Here is a 21929-nt window from a genome sequence, read left to right as displayed (position 1 = left end):
ACTCCCTGATGTACAGATCAGGGCCATCGTTGGCCGAAATATAGAAAAATTGAACTTGTAAACCGCGTACCTGTTGTCTGTAAAAAAATTGAATACAAATTACCGGAAAATGCTGCAAAAAAGTTCAACATGGCATGCACACATAGTCATGTATATACATGGGAACCGAAATAAAAAATAAAATCCGCCCGCCCGCACCAATTTCACATGGGTCCTGCCTGGGAATCTCGATTTTATTTTGGTCTCGCCTAAGGTCCATTTTTGCTGATACTGGGCCAAATAGAGAAAATAGAGAAAGATAGCAAGAGGATGGAAATATACAGAGATAGAGAGGAAGGGAGATAGAAAGAGAAAGTGGGGACGTTTTCCTCTTAATAAATATGTATAATAATCCGCATGTCGTAAGAGCCGGGAGCAAGGGCAACTTCCTACGTAAGTCTCTCTACCAATTTCCATGGCAAAGCACTTCCCTACGTTTGATCTTCTTTTTGACATTTTCCACACTTTCCGGCTTTATGAATGGCAACGTTCAAGCATCGCGAAAAACAAGGTTCACACCACATCGAAAGTGAAAGAAGCAGTTTCGATTCGTGTCGCATGCAGTGGGCGCATGCCCGTCAGCTGCCCACAGCGTTAAGGGGGCAGCCTACCCATCAATTTCATATGGCATTCAATTGATCGTAACTTTGGCGTTTCTCAGTGGATTTGAGTGAAATTTTGACCACACACTCCTGCCACTATGCTGGCCCTCAGGACATGATTTACAAGTTCTTGCGCCTCACTAACAGGCTTTCCAGGCCGGAAAAACTCAAATTTCCGGCATAGTGCCACGGTGTGCGAGCCACCCAGGAGCCAAACAAATGCATTTACATTTTTTTCACATTTTCGTGCCCATTCTGTCCGTGCGCGGGACCCAAACCTAAAACAAGTCCAGAAGCAGCCATGGGTGGTGGGGTAGGGCCCCTCAACGTGGCCCTGGAATCTGTCACAACGGAACGAGTGGGCGTTCTCTCGCGGACTCCCACAGACCCAAGTCAATTTTTGAATTTTTCAGGTTTAGGGTGTGCTACGAGGTCGTACCTTTGATACAACATCCAGTGCTGGGACCTCCACAGCAAGCCATTTCCACAGCGCTGCACACCAAATCCAGGATGCCCTCAGAAACCCGCAAAGACTGCCACTCACGTTTCACTACTGCCTAGTACTGAATCCTACCTGACTTCTTGACACGACTCAAACTTGCCAAAGTCACTAAATCAACGTCAACTGCAATAATCAAGCCACATATCTGCAACGTCACGAGGGTGCTGGCAAAAGTCCTGCTGCACGGCGGCGGGCTTCGCCCGCCGCCGTGCAGCCCAATACGTGGTTTTTTAACGTGATTTTTTGGACTTGGGGCAAAATTCTGCACACTTTCGCGTGTTTCCATAATACGACAAGTTGCGCACGGTCTGCTCACATTCAAATACAGTGCTGCCAACAAATGACAGCATGCAACAAAAAAATCTTTCCTTGCAAGGGCACATTTTCGGCCATAACTCTTGAACGGCCGGTCAGATCGGGACACAATTTTCAGAGAATTTGCAGCTATTCATGCTCTTTCAACTGACGTAGCACTCAATATGAATTTACAAATTCGATTTTTCAGCCAATTTTTGGGTAGTCTGCCACCTTAACAACTAAATGCCGTTTCAGCTGGCAGCAAGACCTATCCAGACATTCGCAGTCCTTGTTGGAATCCAACTTCCGTTTTCTGGTCCCCTTTTCATAGGGGGACACTTGCCCATGTGGACAGTCATGCTGTTAATAGTAGTAGTGGTAGTGTGTGTGTGTGTGTGTGTGTGTGTGTGTGTGTGTGTGCGCGTGTGTTATTAGCACAACTGTTTTTATAATGCTTGCGTGTCGATGTGTTTGCTTGTCTAGTAATCAATTGCACTGTGCCGGCAATTGCTAACGGCACCACCAGCAGACATTACGTCATGTATGGTGAGGCAGTGGTATACACATGCAATACTTTTACAGTACCGCCAAGCGGGAATCGAGCTATCTGTCAGGCAGATGGCTCGTTAAGCCCAGTGCCCCATTGTGAATGTAAGTTGGTTCGTGAGTTGATTTCCAGCCTCCGTGTGACAGTCGAAATGTGTTTACTGTGACCGGTATTTGTCACTCTTGCTATGCCAGGAATGCGTACATCCACTGTGAGTGCATGCATGCTTTCTCCCTTGTACATTTAGAATCCACTAAAGATGTGAGTGATGCCGGTCTTTGGCCATCTGAAAAAGGTATACCTTCCACCATTGCTGTTTCCAGGGTTGCTGCACTTTGCTTTAGTGCTTTGATTTGTTTCAAAAATCACTACTTCAAGTTCAATAATTAAAAAAATATTCGATTAGAATTGCGAGCTAGCAGAGATTATTGGTTTTAACAACTGATTTCACTTCCAGAGGCGTCATGGTGTGCTAATGTGGTACAATGTGGATGTGTGACTGTGCTTGCCATGGGGGAACAGTACAGTGTGGATGTGTGACTGTGCTTGCCATGGGGGAACAGTACAGTGTGGATGTGTGACTGTGATTGCCATGGGGGAACAGTACAGTGTTGATGTGTGACTGTGCTTGCCATGGGGGAACAGTACAGTGTGGATGTGTGACTGTGCTTGCCATGGGGGAACAGTACAATGTGGATGTGTGACTGTGCTTGCCATGGGGGAACAGTACAGTGTGGAGGTGTGACTGTGCTTGCCGTAAGGGAACAGTACAATGTGGATGTGTGACTATGCTTGCCATGGGGGAACAGTACAATATGGATGTGTGACTGTGCTTGCCGTAAGGGAACAGTACAATATGGATGTGTGACTGTGCTTGCCGTAGGGGAGCAGTACAGTGTGGATGTGTGACTGTGCTTGCCGTAGGGGAACAGTTAACTTTGTGTATGCATGTGGTTGCTTGAAGTTGATAGTAAAAAAACAACGTTAAATCTATTGTATGAACCGAGGATTGTCAGCCTACCCCCTCGCCTCCTGGTCCATTATATTGTTGAATTCAAACAACAGCCGACGGAGCGAATCGAGTTTAGTGGCAGATCTTCAATCATTCGAGTGAGAGTCGAGAGAGAGTTGAAGAGAGAGGCAACGCAATATAAAGGGCCTGGGTAGCTATGGCAAACATGGGCGCGCAAGTAGCTACCCAGGCCAAATGAATAATGCATGAACTAATGAATATGAACTAATTACCTGTGGGCCTAACACTATGATGAGGAGTTTTTTTCCTGTCACCGACTAAATTACTGTTTTTTCATGTAAATTTCGTCAAATACGAATACTGTCTTGGAGTAATCCTCTGAAGAACTCCCGACTACCAGGTCTACAGGTCTACAGGTCTACAGCCACCAAGTTGGCGTGGCGCTGTGCCAATCAGCATTATGCTGGCATTTTTAGCAGCAGAGCCTACTCCGCGGGATGTGGTGGTGGGGTACTCAACCAACCCATCGTAGCATGGGTTGGTAGCAGCGATCGAAATCGTAAATTCATGGACACACGGGGAAATTCGTACCCTCCAAATACTGTAAAGCGCCATGTCGTATGTGAATTGCCTAAGTCATCTGCGTCTTCAGCAACATCGTCAGATGAATCGCTTCCCGTAGCTACATTGCGTTCCTTTGGGGTTCGGGTTGTTGGTGTTATCGCCGGCCGGAGGAGTACTGTTTTCTGCACACGCTCTCATCATCGTCACGGTTGTTCCTCATACGAAAAGTTCAAAACAATAGTGAGGTTTTGCATTCCGAAATTCGGCAAAAAGATTCGGCACGCGGGAGCGAGGTCGAAAATGCACACGAAGATTCGGCATGTTTGTTCGGAAAAAGCTCACTTTGCCGAAAATATTTTTCGGATGAATTTTCTTGTAGAAGAGCGCTAGCGCGTGATTTATTCAAAGAGGTTTCTTATCTCGGCATCGCTTCGCCTCCGTCTTTGGCGACATCAGCATCGTCAGCTACCTCTGATTGCTCCTCTGAGTCCTCTCCACTGCCTGTCTACTCTCTTTCGCCTGGACTGGAGTATCCTCACCGTCATCTATGTGGCTGAAAAGACTATGGCGATACGCATAAAATTTGACTTGGCCATGGAGTTGGTTTTTCTGAGGTGACTGGGGAGGCAGGTTTGGCCCTCGACTCTTTGGGCGATCAAAGTTCGTTGGAATCAGCAAGAAAAGGAGCACGGGACAGGACATTGCTGATGCTGGGGCTCACGAAATGAAAACACATCATTTTCGACTTGCAAAACAAACGTTGGTGCGAAAATTCGGCATTTTGATGTTCGACAAATGACCGATGAACGCCGAACCGAAATTCGGAATGCAAAACCTCACTAATGACGTACCGGTACGTCCGTTCTCACAAAATAAAACTAAGATGCTCGCGGGAGAAGTCAAAAAGGTGAAAGCTAAGCTGCTTCATATTTTAATTTGGCTGTTTACAAAAATGGTTTAGCTGCACGTGGGTCTCTGCCTCTTTGGCATTCTCCTTCATGCCAGTACGGCGTACCCATCTATGTTGGACTTCGTTTTGACGACGAATGTACGCGTGGAGGTCAGATCCCGCGTGACGTCACTCGGCACTTCGGGACAATGTTGGGCACCTTCTTTTCAAGTCTTCACCCACTTCCAGTCATCGCAGAGAAAAACGAATAACACCATCGTGATCAGGAGCCAAAGAACTACAAGATAAGACAAAAAAATTTTGGTGACAGTTGAAGGTCACTGTGCTGATATATCACTGTACAATCAACTACAGTAAAGTCGCGGATAAAAGCCGGGTTTGCATACAAGCACATCGCGGATAGAAGCCTGAAAATCAAACGGGTCAAATGCATATAAGCTTGTCGCGCGTAGAAGCCTGGCTTCTATGCAAACGCGGATCGGGTAGGTCAAGTGTGCATTGTGCTATGTACGGTGCATAGTAAAACTGCCGCCATACCCGTATTGGTAGATCTACGCGTGTCGCGCGTAGAAGCCTGGCTTCTACGCAAGTGTGGTGCATATAACCATGGTTTGCATACAAGTCTGGTTTGCATTAAAGCCTGATGCAGAAAGCGGCTTATATGCTTATAAGCCCGGCTTTTATCCGCGACTTTACGGTATTCTGTACAATCAACTTCCAAAGAATGAGATCTTCTCGTTTTCTCAGCCATGACCAACTTTCGCTATCCCCATAGCAACGATTGTTGTGAGAAAATGATGGAAAAGTTAAAAGTAGCCGGTCGAGTTTGTGCCCAGTTTTTAGGCTCGGGCGGATTATGCTCCGGCGAAATCATGGAATTATGCTTTCATGGATTCTCGCATTGTGCTCGCAAAATCCTCGTATTATGCTTTGGCACGCGGGGATACATATTATTCACTTTGTTGTACCCATGGAGCCTCCAAGTTCGGAAAATTGTGCTTTCTTGGTACTTGCAAGTGGCCACAAGTACAACAAAATGTTACAGTCATGAGTATCCCCATACCAAGGTGTCCCTGCATGCTAGAGATCGACATGGAAAAGAGAACACATTACTTCTTCTCAGTATTCAAGAGTTGACTTCTTTTCAAAATATGTTTTCATTGTCAAATTAGCTTGAGTTACCTTTGAAAAATATCATGTTCAACTGTCTTCGTGATCGCTATACCCGTCCAACCGATGTCACCCTCACCCTGCGAATAATCTAGCTCATCTCTCCTGTAGCTTCACCTCTCCTTCCATCATGACCCAACATCAACAATACCTCTTCAAGTTTTTTAATAATTATTAGAGCAATCATCTATAGCCTGCAGTGCACAGTCATGGCTGCTTAAATCCAGAGGTCATGACTTCGTAACATTCATAATGTACATGACTGTACATGTACGCGGAGTTTTGCGGACTACCCGTCACTATCTCGTCCGCCCCAGGATTCCTGATGAGACTGATTCACTCGCATCTTCTGCTACATGTACTGTATCAACGTGAGAAAGAACTTTGAAGAAGACGAGTTCGAGCATACAATAATGTATTCATTCGGCCATGATTTCTACCCTGCTTTTCATTGAAAACACTATCTGCATGACCTCGGACCCTTTACCATGCAGACTTCCAGCACTGATCAGGTGCATTGTACACAAGTGTGTAGCCTACGTACTAGAACGGTATTACAATCATGTAGCTATGCTCCTACCTCCGAAAGGATGCCAAATTATGCTCCAAATTTTCAACCACCAAATTATGCCAATAATTATGCCGGCATAATCCGCCGGTGCCTACCAGTTATAGCACTTTCTGATTGCTTATTGTCTTGCTATAGTGGTGGGCAGTTGCTTCATAACTCGTACCCTTTCTGTCTTCTCCGCAATTTAAAATGAAAGAAAGTTTTGGACTCGGATGAGGAGCCAAGGATATATTTATAGAAAAAGGACCAAGTGGAGTTAGTGGGCATTATAGCGTAAGTGGTAGCTCCTTGGTCCTTTTTCTTTTCTATGAAAGAAAATGTTGTGCTTTTTCCCTTCTTTTGACATTACAGCGGCGACTTGGAATGATTGTGATGATGGAAAAACACAAATTTATACCAACCAAACGATCTCGGACTGGATAAGTACGGAGAAACATTGTCAAACAATAGGTGGTCACCTTATCAGCCATGAACAGGCTCAGGCGTGCCACAAACAAATCACCAAACAGACATATTCCTACCCGAGCAAGAGATATGTTAACATCGGCTCCACAAGATTGGTCGATGCACCACACTTCCGCTCTGTTGGCAACAACTTGAAGGTTGATAACTTTCTTCCTATCCATATCGTTGAGCCGTATTCTAAAAGAAACAACGTGTTGAGCTGTGCAAAATCGACAGTGACTGGCAATAGGAAGTCTGCTGTGCATTGCCAAATCGATGACCTCACCTGGTGGCACGGAGGACCAGTACGGTTTGCGCAAGGTCCAACCCATTTCCCTATAGTATGCGCCCGCAAGAAAGGTAAGATCTAGGTCAGGAGTCAGGGTCGTGAATGCTTGTTTCACACGTTCAGCTGGTCTAGACAGTCCTGGACTTTTTGCTGTTCCATTCCTAGCAACTTAACTTCTTCGACTTGCTCACAGATTTGATTACTAGTTACCGTATTTACGCCCATACAAGTGCATGGGCTTGTGTCAGGACACAAGCTCACCTCCCAATTATTAGTGCATGTGCTGAAGTGTGGATACTATTGGTGAAAGCACCTGGGAGCTGAATATTATACTACTAAGCATTGTGATAATACCATTGTTTAGGACACAGACAAACCTTAATCCACCCTTTTAATCCACCCATTTTTAATCCATCCGTTCTTAATCCATCCGTTTTTAATCCACCCATTTTTAAACCACCCATTTTTAATTCACACATTTTTAATCCACCCATTTTTGATCCATCCATTCCAAGTGTAAATACCACAGGGAACCTAAGAACCTAAAATTGAGAAAAATCAATAAGATGATCTGGCCATCCTTTGGCTGGTGTTTTCCGTGCATGGTATCTTAGAATGCTTCGATGTTTACCTTTATGCATCAGGAGAGAGCCCCGTCACCTCCAATTGTGTCGCCAATGGACAGACCGGCATCTACCTCTACCACACGATTGCCTTTGGTTTCGAGCATGCTCTAGAGGCCTGTAAACTGCACAGTGGCCGACCTATTCTCTCATCGGGTGGCGAGAGAGCATGCGCAGCCAAACTCCTGGCCGAATCCAAAATCCTGCGCGATAATGATGTGAGCGGCGTGGAACTGTTCACCAACGATACAACTCTTGAGTCGGGAAAGAGGTTCTGTCACTACCTCAAGGTATCCACCAATACCGCGGTGAAATACGAATGCAACTTGAACAAGCCAGTGGTTTGCGTGAGCTGTAAGATTTATTTATTAACTTTTTTTTACAAAAACACACACACACATTATTTGAGGGCACAAAGCAGCAAGGCAGTGATGACACATAATTATATAGAATGGCAGGAATGTGGAGAGGCAGCAGGGAGTACTGGCAATTCACAAGGGCATGCTGGTGCATGCATGCATGTGAGGTTGATCTTTTCGCCGCCTTTGGTCAGTTCTGAAAGCTGCGCCAGCCTCAGCAGTGCAATCCATACGATCCAAAGCATAATCTTGTAGTACTTTTCCTGATGACAAGAATGGCTTATGGCTCAGATGGGGTCCTGTGATGGGGACCTGTGACGGGGGGGGGGGGGGGGCGACCTGTGATGGGTGGTGGGACCTGTGACGGGGGACCTGTGACGGGGGGACCTGTGATGGGAAACTGAATGATGTACCTTATAACACTGGCCTCAGTTGAAAAAGAAGGGCCTGGTGGATCGTACCACACTTCTCCTAACACCTCAAGCTGGGAAAACCTGCCGCACTCCTGGTGAAATAAACCCCTTGTGCAGCTACCCAAATTGCCGGGGGAGCTATCTGCCAGTGCCTATTCTTGCTGGGCTGCATGCAGATAAAAATGAATGACGACCACCATGCTCCTTATTCAAGCACTTTGTGTTCCGCTGGTTTCTGTTCTCGCACTGCAGCTAAGGCACGGAGCGCCGATAGTGGAGATTTGCCACAACCGTCCCTTGAAGTGGAAGAAGGTATGTGATTGGTGAAAATACAGGCGAAGAAAGGTGTCAGTGCTTCGTTGCAGGGGCAGCTCACCCCTACTGTGATAAGATTTCTGCAGCACCAAACAAAGGCTCTTCACTGAGAGTCATTTTGCATTCTACCCAATTTTCGGGCATGACCTGGCCCAGCATTGGGGTAAAGGGGGTTCAGGAAAAGCAGAATCCACTCGAGAAAGACGTCTTGCTCCATTTTCCACACTAGTTTGTCTTACATACCTTTTCTCAGTGTAGAATTCGAGCGCGAAGTGCAGACTGCACATACCTAGTCTAAATGTATATGCAACACACTTCCAGTCTTGCTGAAATCCCTTTTGTGTCGCAACCCAAGCTGCCTGGGGAACTATCTACCATTGCCGATTCCCGGGCTGCGCGGAGATAAAATGGATGACGATATACCGTGCTCTTGTTTGCATGCGGCGCTGCAAGCACATTGTGTTTCACTGGTCCTTTTCTCTTGCCACAGATGCGGCACCAAGCTCCAATAGTGAAGCGCCCACAGCAGAAGAAGGTATGTCACTTCTGAAGCACAGGCGAAGGGAGGTGTCTGTGCTTGACTATCGTTGTAGGGGGAACTCAGTTATCACAAGCTCTAATATGACACTGGGGCATTGCACACGGTACGGTCACTACGGTATTGACTGTACCACTGTTTGCACCAAGTACCAAGTGAATCAATAGAAAATGCACTGATTTGGGCTCTGAATTTCCAAAATTCTCGGCTAAGCCACACTTCCCTCACGAGTAAATTGTATAGTTCAGATGACTGACCGTACCACGCTAAAATACCTTCCGACATCCCTGTGACATGCTTATTCAACTTCAACACACAGCCTCACACACAGGCCACATTCTCTTCACTACTTCACTTTACATTTCACCAAGTTTTCGGGCCCGGCCACGGCGGTAAACACTCCACTCCATTTTTTTTGCCTCATTTTCAACATTTGATTTTCTTTCGTAAATTTGCTCTTGGCAGACTTCTAGCACGAAGTGCAGGATGCAGATACCCAGTCTAAATAATATATGCGCTGTGTGCTTATTTTATAATAGCAATAAAGAGAACAAATTCTGCAGTCATCGCCACACTACAACGAAGTCATGAAAGTTTACCAGAATTAATTTTCTTGTCACATTCATCAGTGGAAAGTCGTGACTGAAGAGTAACCATGCTGAACAATGATTAAATATACATTCAATGATGTGTTACGAGAACAAAATACAGTGCCAAAATAGAATGAGGGAAGGTGAGACAATAGAAGTGAAGTGAGAGCTAAGTGCAACGGCGGGTGAGAAACTAATTATAACGCTAAAACTGTGTAGTGAGACAAACAATCATGCTGTGCACCTACGAAAACAATTTTAACGCAACTACATGTTTCTTCTGCTTACAAAGATCAGGCTTATGCAAACGAATACAAACAGCCTCAAGTACTTTCAACTGACTAGCATACCGTGCACGACAAAGAACAGAAAAACTAAAATCATCATACACCTGCAGACACTTAGGGTGAGACAACAAGTGAAGAAAAACGGCAGACTTCTTACGATCACAATCACCATCTGAATCCTTGTCTCCAACAACCGCAACCTCGTCCTCCGTCTCATCTCCCAACTCGTCCTCAGTGTCGTCCTCCGTGTCATTCTCCTCATCAACACCGATCGGTCCCAGGCTCGCTTCATGTTGTCTAACCTCTGTTCGTTGACTCCTCCTTTGATCTTGATGGTAAATTGTTACCATTGTTGTTGTGGTTGTTGTTGTTGTTGTTGTTGTTGTTGTTGTTGTTGTTGTTGTTGTTAAATCTTGTGTTCCCAGTGTCCTCGCCGGTGCTTGACCTCCAGTACTGTAATAATTCATTGAATAATTAGCCGTTGATCGTCTAGGTCTTTGAATGTTGATTGTGTTACTTTCTTTGTTGAATTCCGTTCCCTTCAGCCTTCTTTATCGTTGTTCACGTTCAGTGCTTGCCTCATCCATATATGCACGTGCCACCGACACCACAGACTCAGCCCCAGCACTGCCGATGATAGATGTAGGTGGCGGTTCTGGGGGAGGCAACGGCAAAGACGGCGATGAGGGCATTACTTCATCACAGCGTCCACTTTGGTCTTGAGCTGAATGTTGTTGTGGTGTGTTATCTTGTGTTGTTATGGTGCATTGTGTTGTGATGACATTATGCCCATTACCCGACTCCAAGGCTCTCGATACGGGTAATGGAGGCACTATTGCCGATGACGGAAATTGTGCTAACGATGGCTGTGGCCGAGGGTTCTTCAGTGGCCTGCCGCGTTTGGGTCGCAGTGCCCGTGCCGAGCCAGTCAGCATATGTAGTGGGACGTGCTGCTTGATACGTGCGTTCAGATGTTGAAGAGTCCTACCAACGTACCGACTACCGCATTGTCGGCACTCAAATTGGTATACCAATTTAGATGCAAGTTGGGTTGGTAGGACATCCTTCCTCACCGTGAACGCACGTACAGTTGTGAAAACGGGTACAAAATGTACCGCGTTGTAAGTTTGCTGCACAATTTTCCGTACCACGCGACTCATGGATAATGAGAGGTTACCTTTCCAAGGGAGAGAAAGATACGTGGGACATTTGTCCGGGCCAAAACGTTTTTCCTTTTTATGCAGCCTTTCGCTCATGAGTTCCTTCAATAGATCGTCGGGGTACCCGTTCTTTAGAAAAACGGACTTAAGGAAGTCCAGTTCCTCAGCTAGTTTGGAAGAGGAGCAAATACGCTCTTCTCGATCCACCAAGTTACGAACCAAATTCACCTTGTATTGGTACGAACAATACGAGTCAAACATTATGTACTGGCCGGTGAATGTAGGCTTTCTGTATACAGATGTTACGGTACCCTGACTAGACTTTTCCACAGGGACGTCTAGAAAGGGAAGTTTGTTCGCTTGTTCGTGTTCACACGTAAAACGTATGGAAGGATGTAGGTCATTTAGAATACCAAGAAAGATTTGGCTATCTTCAAGAGAATCAAACCAGGTGAAGGAATCATCAACAAAACGAACGTACAATGCTGGCCACAACTGTTCTGCAATCAGTGACTCGCAGTAACCAACGAACACATTCGCTAAAACTGGACCCAATGGAGAGCCCATGGCTACCCCATCAACCTGCCTGTACATGTCACCGAAGGAAAATTCCACACCAGTCGTCACGAGCAACATCAGTTCCCGGAACGCCGTCTCCGATATCCATGGCGTGTCAACTTCATCATTTCGGTACAACACATCTAGGCAAATATTGATAGTCTCTTGTAATGGGACGTTCGTGAACAGACTCACAACATCAAACGAGCACATATGCGCGGAGGCCGGAACCAGGTGGGAGCGAAGGACGTCAATGAATTCGAAGGTGTCTTTAACTGTATGTTTGCAATAGAACGTTTGCACGACGTCAAGCCAACCACACAGCCATTTAGAGATATTATATTGCGGTGATGCAACCATGGATAAAATGGGGCGCAACGGACAGTTCGGTTTATGTATTTTTGGTAGCCCATAGAGACGTGGCCGGACGGAACCAATGGGCCGCATTTTGAAGAACTCTTCCTCCGATATCTGTTTACTTTCTTTAAGTCTCTTGAGAAAACTATTGAACTTTTTCTTTACTCGAACTGTGTTGTCATGAGTAGATACCGGACCGAGTTGGACAAACTTACTCGTGTCCTCAAGGATGACCGCCATTTTCGTATTGTACTCTTGTGTGCTGATAATAACTGTAGCTCGACCCTTGTCTGGTCTTGTGATTCTAATATCGTTGTTGTTCGTAAGATGACGTCGAGCCTTAAGGTGTTCTCTGGATAATGAAAATGTGCTTCGGTCTGGAGGTTTTTCTGCGTGTTCTTCGGCGATGGCTCGAAGATTAGCCGTACAGATAGCACGCTGATTTTCAGACACTGGTGTAAAATTCTTCATGAGTTTTTTGTGGAACATTTCGAATTGCGTAAGAACTATTTCCTTTCTGTTGTGAGAAGGAGGATTACCAAACTCCGTTCCCCGGCAAAGTAATTCCTTTTGCACAGGGGATAGTTCGATGTTGGCCAGATTAATAATCGTGTCCATGTTGGGCTTAAAGGAGCCATACCGCTTTGCACGCAGCCATTTGATGAACGCTTTTGCTTGCACCTTGGGGTGGTCGCTTAAACCAGGTTTTACTGTCTGTGATGTGTGCTTATCCTGCTAGCTAATGCAGATAACTAGTTTTACTGGTTTTTGCATACAGTATATTATCACGTTGTTGAACGGTTGTTCTCGGTGTGACTATAATTTTGGTAGAGGAACCTGGCACCTAAATTTAAATGCCACATTTAAAAAAGGCAACAGATCATACTGTATGTGAAGGCAATGCGTGTTACGTAATTCTATATAACAACCGAACTCTGGCGGATCCCTGACACCGAAATTCTAATGCACCTAAAATTACATGCCAAAAATAATGGAGTTTATCTTCTCGACAAGGAGTGTAACTTCTCATGTACCGGCATAGCCTAAGCTAAAATTTAAGATTTGCGTATGAACCCTACGCCAATCTAGAAGCAATTTATTGTCATGTTTTTACTCTGTTGTTGCTTATATGCAGGTGTTGTGGAGTGCAAAGGGTATCGACTGCAATTGCACAGAGAAGAAAACAAATTTGAAGTTTCCACCAGCACCTGCGCCCAGAGCGGTATGCGACTTTTCAGGCGCAAGGATCGCAAAGCACTGAAGAAATCCCAGTGTTTCAAGGTAAAGATTAAGTTTGTTTAAATTGTATCATAATCGCTTAGTCCACTCCATAAAGACACCTTGCTCCATTTACAACACTAGTTAATCTTACGTAACTTTGCTCTGTGTAGAATTCGAGCGCGAAGTGCAGATTGTAGGTACCTAGTCTGAATGTGTATATGCAACACACTTGTCCTGCTCAGTATTGTTCATGTTTCATCGGAGTATTGTAACCCTGGGGATAGGCCATGGCAGAAAAGTTGATGACGTAAGCAGCAAAGAGCCGTATTTTGAGTGTTTGGGTTGAGGTGTCCTAGTACATAATGTGTAAATGGCTGCAATGGAGGCTGCGACTGCTTAGAATTTGTTTCATTTGTTGTCCATGATTTTTGTAGAATCAGCGCGTTCTATGGAAACCAGATCAAACGCTCGAAACGTGGCCTCTTTGTTGCATACGCCATTCGAACAGTTCATCACACCTGAAAATGGAGGTGCGACTTACAATCGAGTGCTACTGGCAATCGAGTGCTATTTGCAATCTAGTGCGACTTGCAATCGAGCGCGACTTGCAATCGAACGCGACTTGCAATCAAGTGTGACTTATAATCGAGCGCCACTTCCAACCGAGTACGTCCGGTACAAATCCTCTCCTCGTGTATTGTCTTATTTTTTCTATTAACTGGTTTGAGGGAAAGAGACAAACGGGAAAAGTCTGAAGAAAAAATTTAATGACGATTTTTTCTGTTTCTGAATCTGCTCTTCATTTTGCCAATCAGAAATTACTGGGATCTAACCAGGGGCTTCTTGTCTGGATGCGAGTAAAGAACTCCAAGACAGCTACAATGGATCTCTCAACCGGAGAGGACGGGCCAGAGCAATCCACAGCTGCTTCCCTATGTGGTGAGAAGCATGCAGTACATGTATACTAATCGGAGTCCAGTTATTGTCAATGAAGCTCTTGCACACTACCACATGGCCACAGACTCGAGCCAAGTCAGTTCTTTTACCTTCTGTGCTTTAACCCTTCAGGAGCCGACTGTAATAATCAGAATTCTTCATATTTTCATGTTCGTTGGGTTTAAAACGGTGCTGGAGATGTGATTCTGCATTTTCTATAATTATTCTCCTAGTTCTGTCAACTGTTCTTTTGGTTGTGTATATCTACAGTGTAAGATTCAGTGCATTTTGTTCTGTTTAGTTCTCAAAGCTGCGCCAGCCTCAACAGTGCAATCCATACAATCCAAAGCATGTGATGGGGGGACCTGTGACGGGTGGGGGACCTGTGATGGGAAACTGAATGATGTACCTTATTACACTGGACTCAGTTGAAAAAGAAGGGCCTGGTGGATCGTACCACACTTCTCCTAACACCTCAAGCTGGGAAAACCCGCCGCACTCTTGGTGAAATAAACCCCTTGCGCAGCAACCCAAATTGCCGGGGGAACTATCTGCCAGTGCCTATTCTTGCTGGGTTGCATGCAGATAAAAAGATGGGCGACCGCCATGCTCCTGGTTTGCTTGTTGTGCAAGAGCTTTGTGTTCCGCTGGTTTCTGTTCTCGCACTGCAGCTAAGGCACCAAGCGCCGAAAGTAGAGATTTGCCACAACCGTCCCTTGAAGTGGAAGAAGGTATGTAATTGGTGAAAATACAGGCGAAGAAAGGTGTCAGTGCTTCGTTGCAGGGGTAGCTCACCCCTACTGTGATAAGATTTCTCCAGCACCAAACAAAGGCTCTTCACTGAGAATCATTTTGCGTTCTACCCAATTTTCGGGCATGACCTGGCCCAGCATTGGGGGTAAAGGGGGAGCCGGAGAAGCAGAATCCCCTCCAGAAAGACGTCTTGCTCCATTTTTCACACTAGTCTGTCTTACGTAACTTTTCTCAGTGTAGAATTCGAGCGCGAAGTGCAGACTGCACATACCTAGTCTAAATGTACCGTAAAGTACCGCCAGAGCGCCCCACCATCTCATCCTTTCGCAGTCGTATTGTGGAGGTGGTCTGCTGTCTGTAGGTCATACGACATGAACCTTGTACACATATTCCACGTTTTGCAGTCAATCCGCACCTTCAAGCTGACACAAGCTCCACACAAAAACCTGCCAAGATTCTCACATCGTGCACACTTCGTTGCACTCTGCCATACGATTTTCCTTTCTCTGGCTGTAAAATCAAGGTGGGGCGCTCTCGCGAGACGGGGCGCTCTGGCGGTACTTTACGGTATATGCAACACACTTCCAGTCTTGCTGAAATCCCTTTTGTGTCGCAACCCAAGCTGCCTGGGGAACTATCTACCAATTGCCTATTCCCGGGCTGCGCGGAGATAACATGGATGACGATATACCCCGCTCTTGTTTGTATGCGGTGCTGCAAGCACATTGTGTTTCACTGGTCCTTTTCTCTCGCCACAGATGTGGCACCAAGCTCCGATAGAGAAGCGCCCACAGCAGAAGAAGAAGGTATGTCACTCGTGAAGCACAGGTGAAGGGAGGTGTCTGTGCTTGACTATGGTTGTAGGGGGAACTCAGTTATCACAAGCTCTAATATGACACTGGGGCAGTGCACACGGTACGGTCACTACGGTATTGACTGTACCACTCTTTGCACCAAGTACCTCGTAAATCAATAAAAAATGCACTCTCTGAATTTCCAAAATTCTCGGCTCAGCCACACTTCCCTCACGAGTATATTGTACAGTTCAGATGACTGACCGTACCACGCTAAAGTACCTTGCGATACCCCTGTGACATGCTTATTCAACTTCAACACACAGCCTCACACACAGGCCACAGTCTCTTCACTACTTCACTTTACATTTCACCAAGTTGTCGGGCCCGGCCACGGCGGTAAACACTCCACTCCAGAAAGTCGTCTTGCGTCATTTTCAACAACTTGCTTTTCTTTCGTAAATTTGCTCTTGGTAGACTTCTAGCACGAAGTGCAGGATGCGGATACCTAGTCTAAATATATATGCGCTGTGTGCTTATTTCTTCTCATTTTTCAAGTATCTAAATCCCAAAGCACAAGCGCAAAGGGCCTGCCTCTCTTTAGTTCAGGTAAGCTGATAAGGAAGGTCCAATCGATAGCAGTAAATCTGTGTCGCTTGATGTCGGTTTTTTAGATTTAATTGATGATGTGGCTTCATTTGTGCTTCGCATCCGAAGCACCAACAGATGCGTCAACGGTGAATTCGTTAGCTGACCTTTGTTGTTTCGCATAGCAGTCGGTGGTTTATGTTTTAGATTAGGAACTTGTGTCGATTTTTCCAGAATCTGAAAGAGGAGCCATGGATCACGAAGTGCAGATCGCAGATCCCGGTTCTAAATATACACTGTAAAACCTAGTGTAAGCGAACTCTGTGTTTAGCGACCACCTGCTTTTAGCGACCGTTTTCCATGCACCGACAGTTCTACACAGACACTGTGAGACCTGGTTCCAAAGGCCACCTGGCTTTAACGACCGATTTTGATTGCACTGTAGGGTGGTCACTTAAAGGGGCACTCCGGGAATTTTTTTCGGTAATGTGTTCTCTTCATGGGGGCCTTATAATATTATGGCCTCCAAGGAATGCAGATTGCGAAAACTAGAATCAAAAAGTCGATATATGAAGCCAGGGAGGGCCAAGTTTGTCTCCTCCGCCGAGGGTTTTGATGACGTCACCTGTGATTAGTGCCTTCGATGGTGTTAGTTGTTTGAATTTCCTGATGATGAAGAACGATGTTTGGGAGACATTCCCAAGCTTCACAACTGCGGCCATACTCCAAGGAACCAGAAGGGCCTCCTCAGGTGCCACCGGTAGAAGCGCAGCGTGATGAGGGCCAGGAGATTGGAGCAGCCGACTTCACTGGTCGACAAGGAAGAAACGATTGGTGTCCCTGCCAGAAATGTGAAGTGATGCAGAGGGCAGTCGATTGCCTTTCCTGTCGAGAGAGCGATGGAGCTGTTAGCAATGACAGCGCTTTGACATGCGTTACGCATCACCCCGACTTCCCGTCAGCTTGTCTAAACACTTACCAGCACCTCGTCCGATCCCTCCTTCTGCTCGCGTTTTTGCTTGAGGTACATGTAAAGTGATTCCTTTAGAGGTGTTGTTTTCGGTGTGGAACTAGACTTTGCAGACACGCCTGAACTCGAAAATAACGTGGGCACTGCACCCTCCATGCGACGAGCTTACAAGGTCGCTTTTGCCAGATGGGCTGCTCATCGCTTCGCTAGCCATAAATTCGCTCATCAGATCGCGTTGAAAGCAGGCCGGTTCAAAGTAGGCTGAACACAAACGATCCCACTTTATTGGCTCAAAGAGCTTGTGGGTTTCCCACCGGCGACTCGAGCTGCTCTGCCCATGTTCTTGACCCGCGAAAGACGCAACTCAGCGTCGTGGGGAAACACAAAAAATGTCAAATTTGAGCACGCCTCATCCTGCGAATCGTTTGAACAGCCGGGAGCATAGCACCTTCGCATGACAGACAGGAAATCTGAAGCTGGCACATCGACGACATGAAAGAAAAAACTTGACAACTACCCTGCAACTCTTCACCTCGACAGTTTCAGCAGTGTTCCCATTCGAGCTCCGGGAGCGCATTGAGCTCCATCAAAACCCTCCGTGGTGGAGACAAACTTGGCCCTCCCTGGCTTCATAGTATCGACTTTTTGGGTCTAGTTTTCGCGATTTTCCATTCCTTGGGGCCATACGAAGCCCCATGAAGAAAACACACCACCGAAAAATCGGACACCCGTCATCGCCAAGGCTGGCCACGTGGTGCGAATTTTTCTCTTTGTCAATTTTTCCAGAGAATGCAAAATATCGCCCAAAATACCATGAAAAATCGCTCCGTTGCCATGGTAACTGATACGGCACCCCCGAAGTTGTCATGAATTATTATTTTGTAATGAATGCATGAGTGTGGTCACACACTGTACAGTGTCATGTACCCAGGCATACATGTATTACCAAGAGTACTCTTGGTATTACTCAACTCTCAAGTTTGCACTTCCACAGCCGGCCAAGCGCTAGCCCTTTTTCCTCATGTACATGACTACATGACTACAGTACTACTAGTAGAGTGATTTGTACCTTCAGTTGCGCTGAAAAGTGAAAATAGAGGACTTCTGCATAGGAAAGTACTGATCCCTGATAATTTTGGGTGCTTTTCGGACGTTTCCTTTTTCGGACCGGTTTTCGGAAGAGGCTTCAAAAATCGGACACTGTCCGAAAAATTGGACTGTTTGGCAGCACTGTGTATGTGATGGGTGCATATCCTGCTAGCTAATGCAGATAACTAGTTTTACTGGTGTTTGCATATAGTATATCACGTTGTTCTCGGTGTGACTGTAATTTCGGTAGAGGGACCTGGAGCCTAAATTTAAATGCCACCTTTAAAAAAGGCAACAGATCATACTGTATGTGAAGGCAATACGTGTCACGTAATTCTATATTACAACTGAATTCTGGCTGATTCCTGACACCGAAATTCTAATACACCTAAAATTACAATTCCAAACGTAATGGAGTTTATCTTCTCGACAAGGAGTGAAACTTCGCATGTACCGGCATATCCTACGCTAAAATTTAGGATTTGCGTATGAATCCTACGCCAATCTAGAATCAATTTATTGTGATGTTTTTATTCTGTTGTTGCTCATGTGCAGGTGTTGTGGAGTGCAAAGGATATCGACTGCAATTGCACAGGGAAGAAAACAAATTTGACGTTTCCGCCAGCACCTGCGCCCAGAGCGGTATGCGACTTTTCAGGCGCAAGGATCGCAAAGCACTGAAGAAATTCGAGTGTTTCAAGGTAAAGATTAAGTTTGTTTAAATTGTATCATAATCGCTCAGTCTACTCCATAAAGACAACTTGCTCCATTTACAACAGTTGTTTATCTTACGTAAATTTGCCCTGTGTAGAATTTGAGCGCGAAGTGTAGATTGTAGGTACCTAGTCTAAATGTGTATGCGACACACTTGTCCTGCTAAGTATCGCTCATGTCATGTTTCATGGGAGTATTTTCACCCTGGGGATAGGCCATGGCGGAAAAGTTGATGACGTAAGCAGCAAAGAACCGTATTTTGAGTGTTTGGGTTGAGGTGTCCCAGTAAATAATGTGTGAATGGCTGCACTGGAGGCTGTGATTGCTTAGAATTTGTTTCATTTGTTGTCCGATTTTTTGAAGAATCAGCGCCTTCTATGGAAACCAACTCGAACGCTCGAAACGTGGCCTCTTTGTTGCATACGCCATTCGAACTGTTCATCACACCTGAAAATGGAGGTGCAACTTACAATCCAGTGCTACTGGCAATCGAGTGCTACTGACAATAGAGTGCTACTGACAATCGACTGCGACTTGTAATTGAGTGCGACTTGCAATCGAGTACTACTGACAATGGAGTGCTACTTGCAGTCGAATGCGACTTGCAATCAAGTGTGACTTATAATCGAGCGCCACTTCTAACCGAGTACGTCCGGTACAAATCCTCTCCTCCTGTTTTGTCTTAATTTTTCTTCTTCTGAATCTGCTCTTCATTTTGCCAATCAGAAATTACTGGCATCCAACCAGGGGCTTCTTGTCTGGTTGCGAGTAAAGAACTCCAAGACAGCTACAATGGATCTCTCAACCGGAGAGGACGGGCCAGAGCAATCCACGGCTGCCTCCCTATGTGGTGAGAAGCATGCAATATAATGTGTACTACTCGGAGTCCACTTCTTGTCAATGAAGCTATTTCACTCTACCACATGGCCACAGACTCGAGCCAAGTCAGCTCTTTTAGCTTCTGTGCTTTCACCCTTCAGGAGCCGGCTGCAATTTTCAAAATTCTTCATATTATCATGTTCTTTGGGTTTAAACATGTGCTGGAATTGTGATTCTGCATTTCCCATATTTTCCTAGTTCTGTCAACTGTTCTTTTTGTTGTGTATATCTACAGTGTATGATTCTGTGCATTTTTGTTCTGTTTGCGCTGCATAGTTCTGAAGCCGACGAGGAAAGCCGGAGAGGCAAAAGACACGCACGACCAAAGGAAGGGTTTCGTCCACTCTCAGTGAGTACTAAACTATTTCACGGTTCGCTGGAGACTCGGTTTCATTAATAGAATCAGTTTTCTGCATCCCTAGGAACGCCATCACCCTGCACAGATCTAAGGTGCAGATGTAGATCCAGACTATCTAGGTGCAGTCGGAATTTAGTTTTCTTTTTACCCTAATGGTGAAACGAGCAGGGTTTCCCTCCCCCTTCACCTAACGTTATGTAATGCAATTCAGATAGTATATTATAAAGAAGCCTGCCTTGGTAGTTTTGCAAACATGTTTTTCGATTTTGACAGCATGTTACAAGGCGAGGACGCATAGTGCTCCTGACTACAACCATAATCTGGTTGGCAGAGTATTCAGATAATACAATTTATTATCTTTCCAGCAAAACCTCCCTACAGTCAGCCTTGCGAATAATGTGCCTCGATTGTTCATGGGGAAAGTGTCCTATTCTCGAGTTTGCTTTATTCAGAATGTTGAAAAGAGCAGTGAGATTATCTGAAGATTGCGGTACTGTCCGAAGTATACGCTGCACTGGAGTGAAACGCACATTCAAATTTGTTGGTCAAGAAATCAAGACACCTATCCTGCCTATCACCATTTATTTGATTATCACAGTATAGACCGCACTGACGTGTTTGAGGGTTAATTGCTGGCTCATTCCAATAAATATGGTATGTGTGTGTGTGTGTGTGTGTGTGTGTGTGTGTGTGTGTGTCTGTCTGTTTGTGAATGGATGTGTACGTGTGTCTATTTAAACACGCAGATAATAGAAAGGACAAGCAACCTCATTAGCTGATAGCAGTTATCAAACACTCTCTTCACACCAGGGGCGTGGTGTACATCGTGTCTGCGTGTGTGTGTGTGTGTGTGTGTGTGTGTATGTGCAACATCGTCACTCGTCAGTCACCTAAAATGTCCAGAGACTTGCCTACTCTTTGTCCTGCAACTGTCCAGAAGAGAGGACGGCTACTCAGGAATTATTGTAGTTTCTCGCTGGACAATGGGGATCTAGCGCGGTTTGTGGCTCCTAGAACATTCAGGACTGGATTTGGCGAGACAGCCATATCGCTATTCAAAACACACCCAATTGGAAAGAACGTTAACATCGTACTTCTGTAATCTTGTAGACGACTTTGAGATGCTAACGCGCGTGTGCACGAGCGTGTGCATATGTACATATGTGTGTGTGTGTGTGTGTGTGTGTGTGTGTGTGTGTGTGTGTGTGTGTGTGTGTGTGTGTGTGTGTGTGTGTGTGTGTGTGTGTGTGTGTGTGTGTGTGTGTGTGTGTGTGTGTGTGTGTGTGTGTGTGTGTGTGTGTGTGTGTGTGTGTGTGTGTGTGTGTGTGTGTGTGTGTGTGTGTGTGTGTGTGTGTGTGTGTGTGTGTGTGTGTGTGTGTGTGTGTGTGTGTGTGTGTGTGTGTGTGTGTGTGTGTGTGTGTGTGTGTGTGTGTGTGTGTGTGTGTGTGTGTGTGTGTGTTCGCATGCTTTAAAGTAGATGTTTAGATATGTATCAGAATATGTGTGCACGTGTACTATT

The 21929-nt window shown here is 45.6% G+C and overlaps 2 protein-coding genes across 2 annotated transcripts in view; both read left to right on the top strand.

Annotated features, from left to right (window-relative positions):
- LOC135813550 (sushi, von Willebrand factor type A, EGF and pentraxin domain-containing protein 1-like) overlaps positions 1–7790 on the top strand; it is a 48288-nt gene extending 40498 nt beyond the window's left edge. The window contains exons 12-15 of the mRNA XM_065326641.1: positions 1924–2091; positions 6527–6979; positions 7553–7698; positions 7755–7790. Coding sequence (XP_065182713.1) covers positions 1924–2091; positions 6527–6979; positions 7553–7698; positions 7755–7790 — 803 coding nt within the window. The remainder of the gene's footprint in view (positions 1–1923; positions 2092–6526; positions 6980–7552; positions 7699–7754) is intronic.
- A 6830-nt stretch (positions 7791–14620) lies between these two features.
- On the top strand, positions 14621–21608 carry LOC135813549 (uncharacterized). The gene is made up of 8 exons (XM_065326640.1): positions 14621–14639; positions 14937–14996; positions 15777–15824; positions 16371–16421; positions 19015–19160; positions 19900–20023; positions 20329–20401; positions 21157–21608. The coding sequence occupies exons 1-8, from the start codon at positions 14621–14623 to the stop codon at positions 21158–21160; spliced, it is 525 nt and encodes a 174-aa protein (XP_065182712.1). The 3' UTR covers positions 21161–21608.
- Positions 21609–21929: the final 321 nt, after the last annotated feature.

Source organism: Sycon ciliatum, chromosome 4 (assembly GCF_964019385.1).
Source record: "Sycon ciliatum chromosome 4, ocSycCili1.1, whole genome shotgun sequence".
NCBI classification, from domain to species: Eukaryota; Metazoa; Porifera; class Calcarea; order Leucosolenida; family Sycettidae; genus Sycon; species Sycon ciliatum.
The sequence above is the reverse complement of the archived record's forward strand: the minus strand, read 5'-3'. Positions and strand labels throughout refer to the sequence as shown.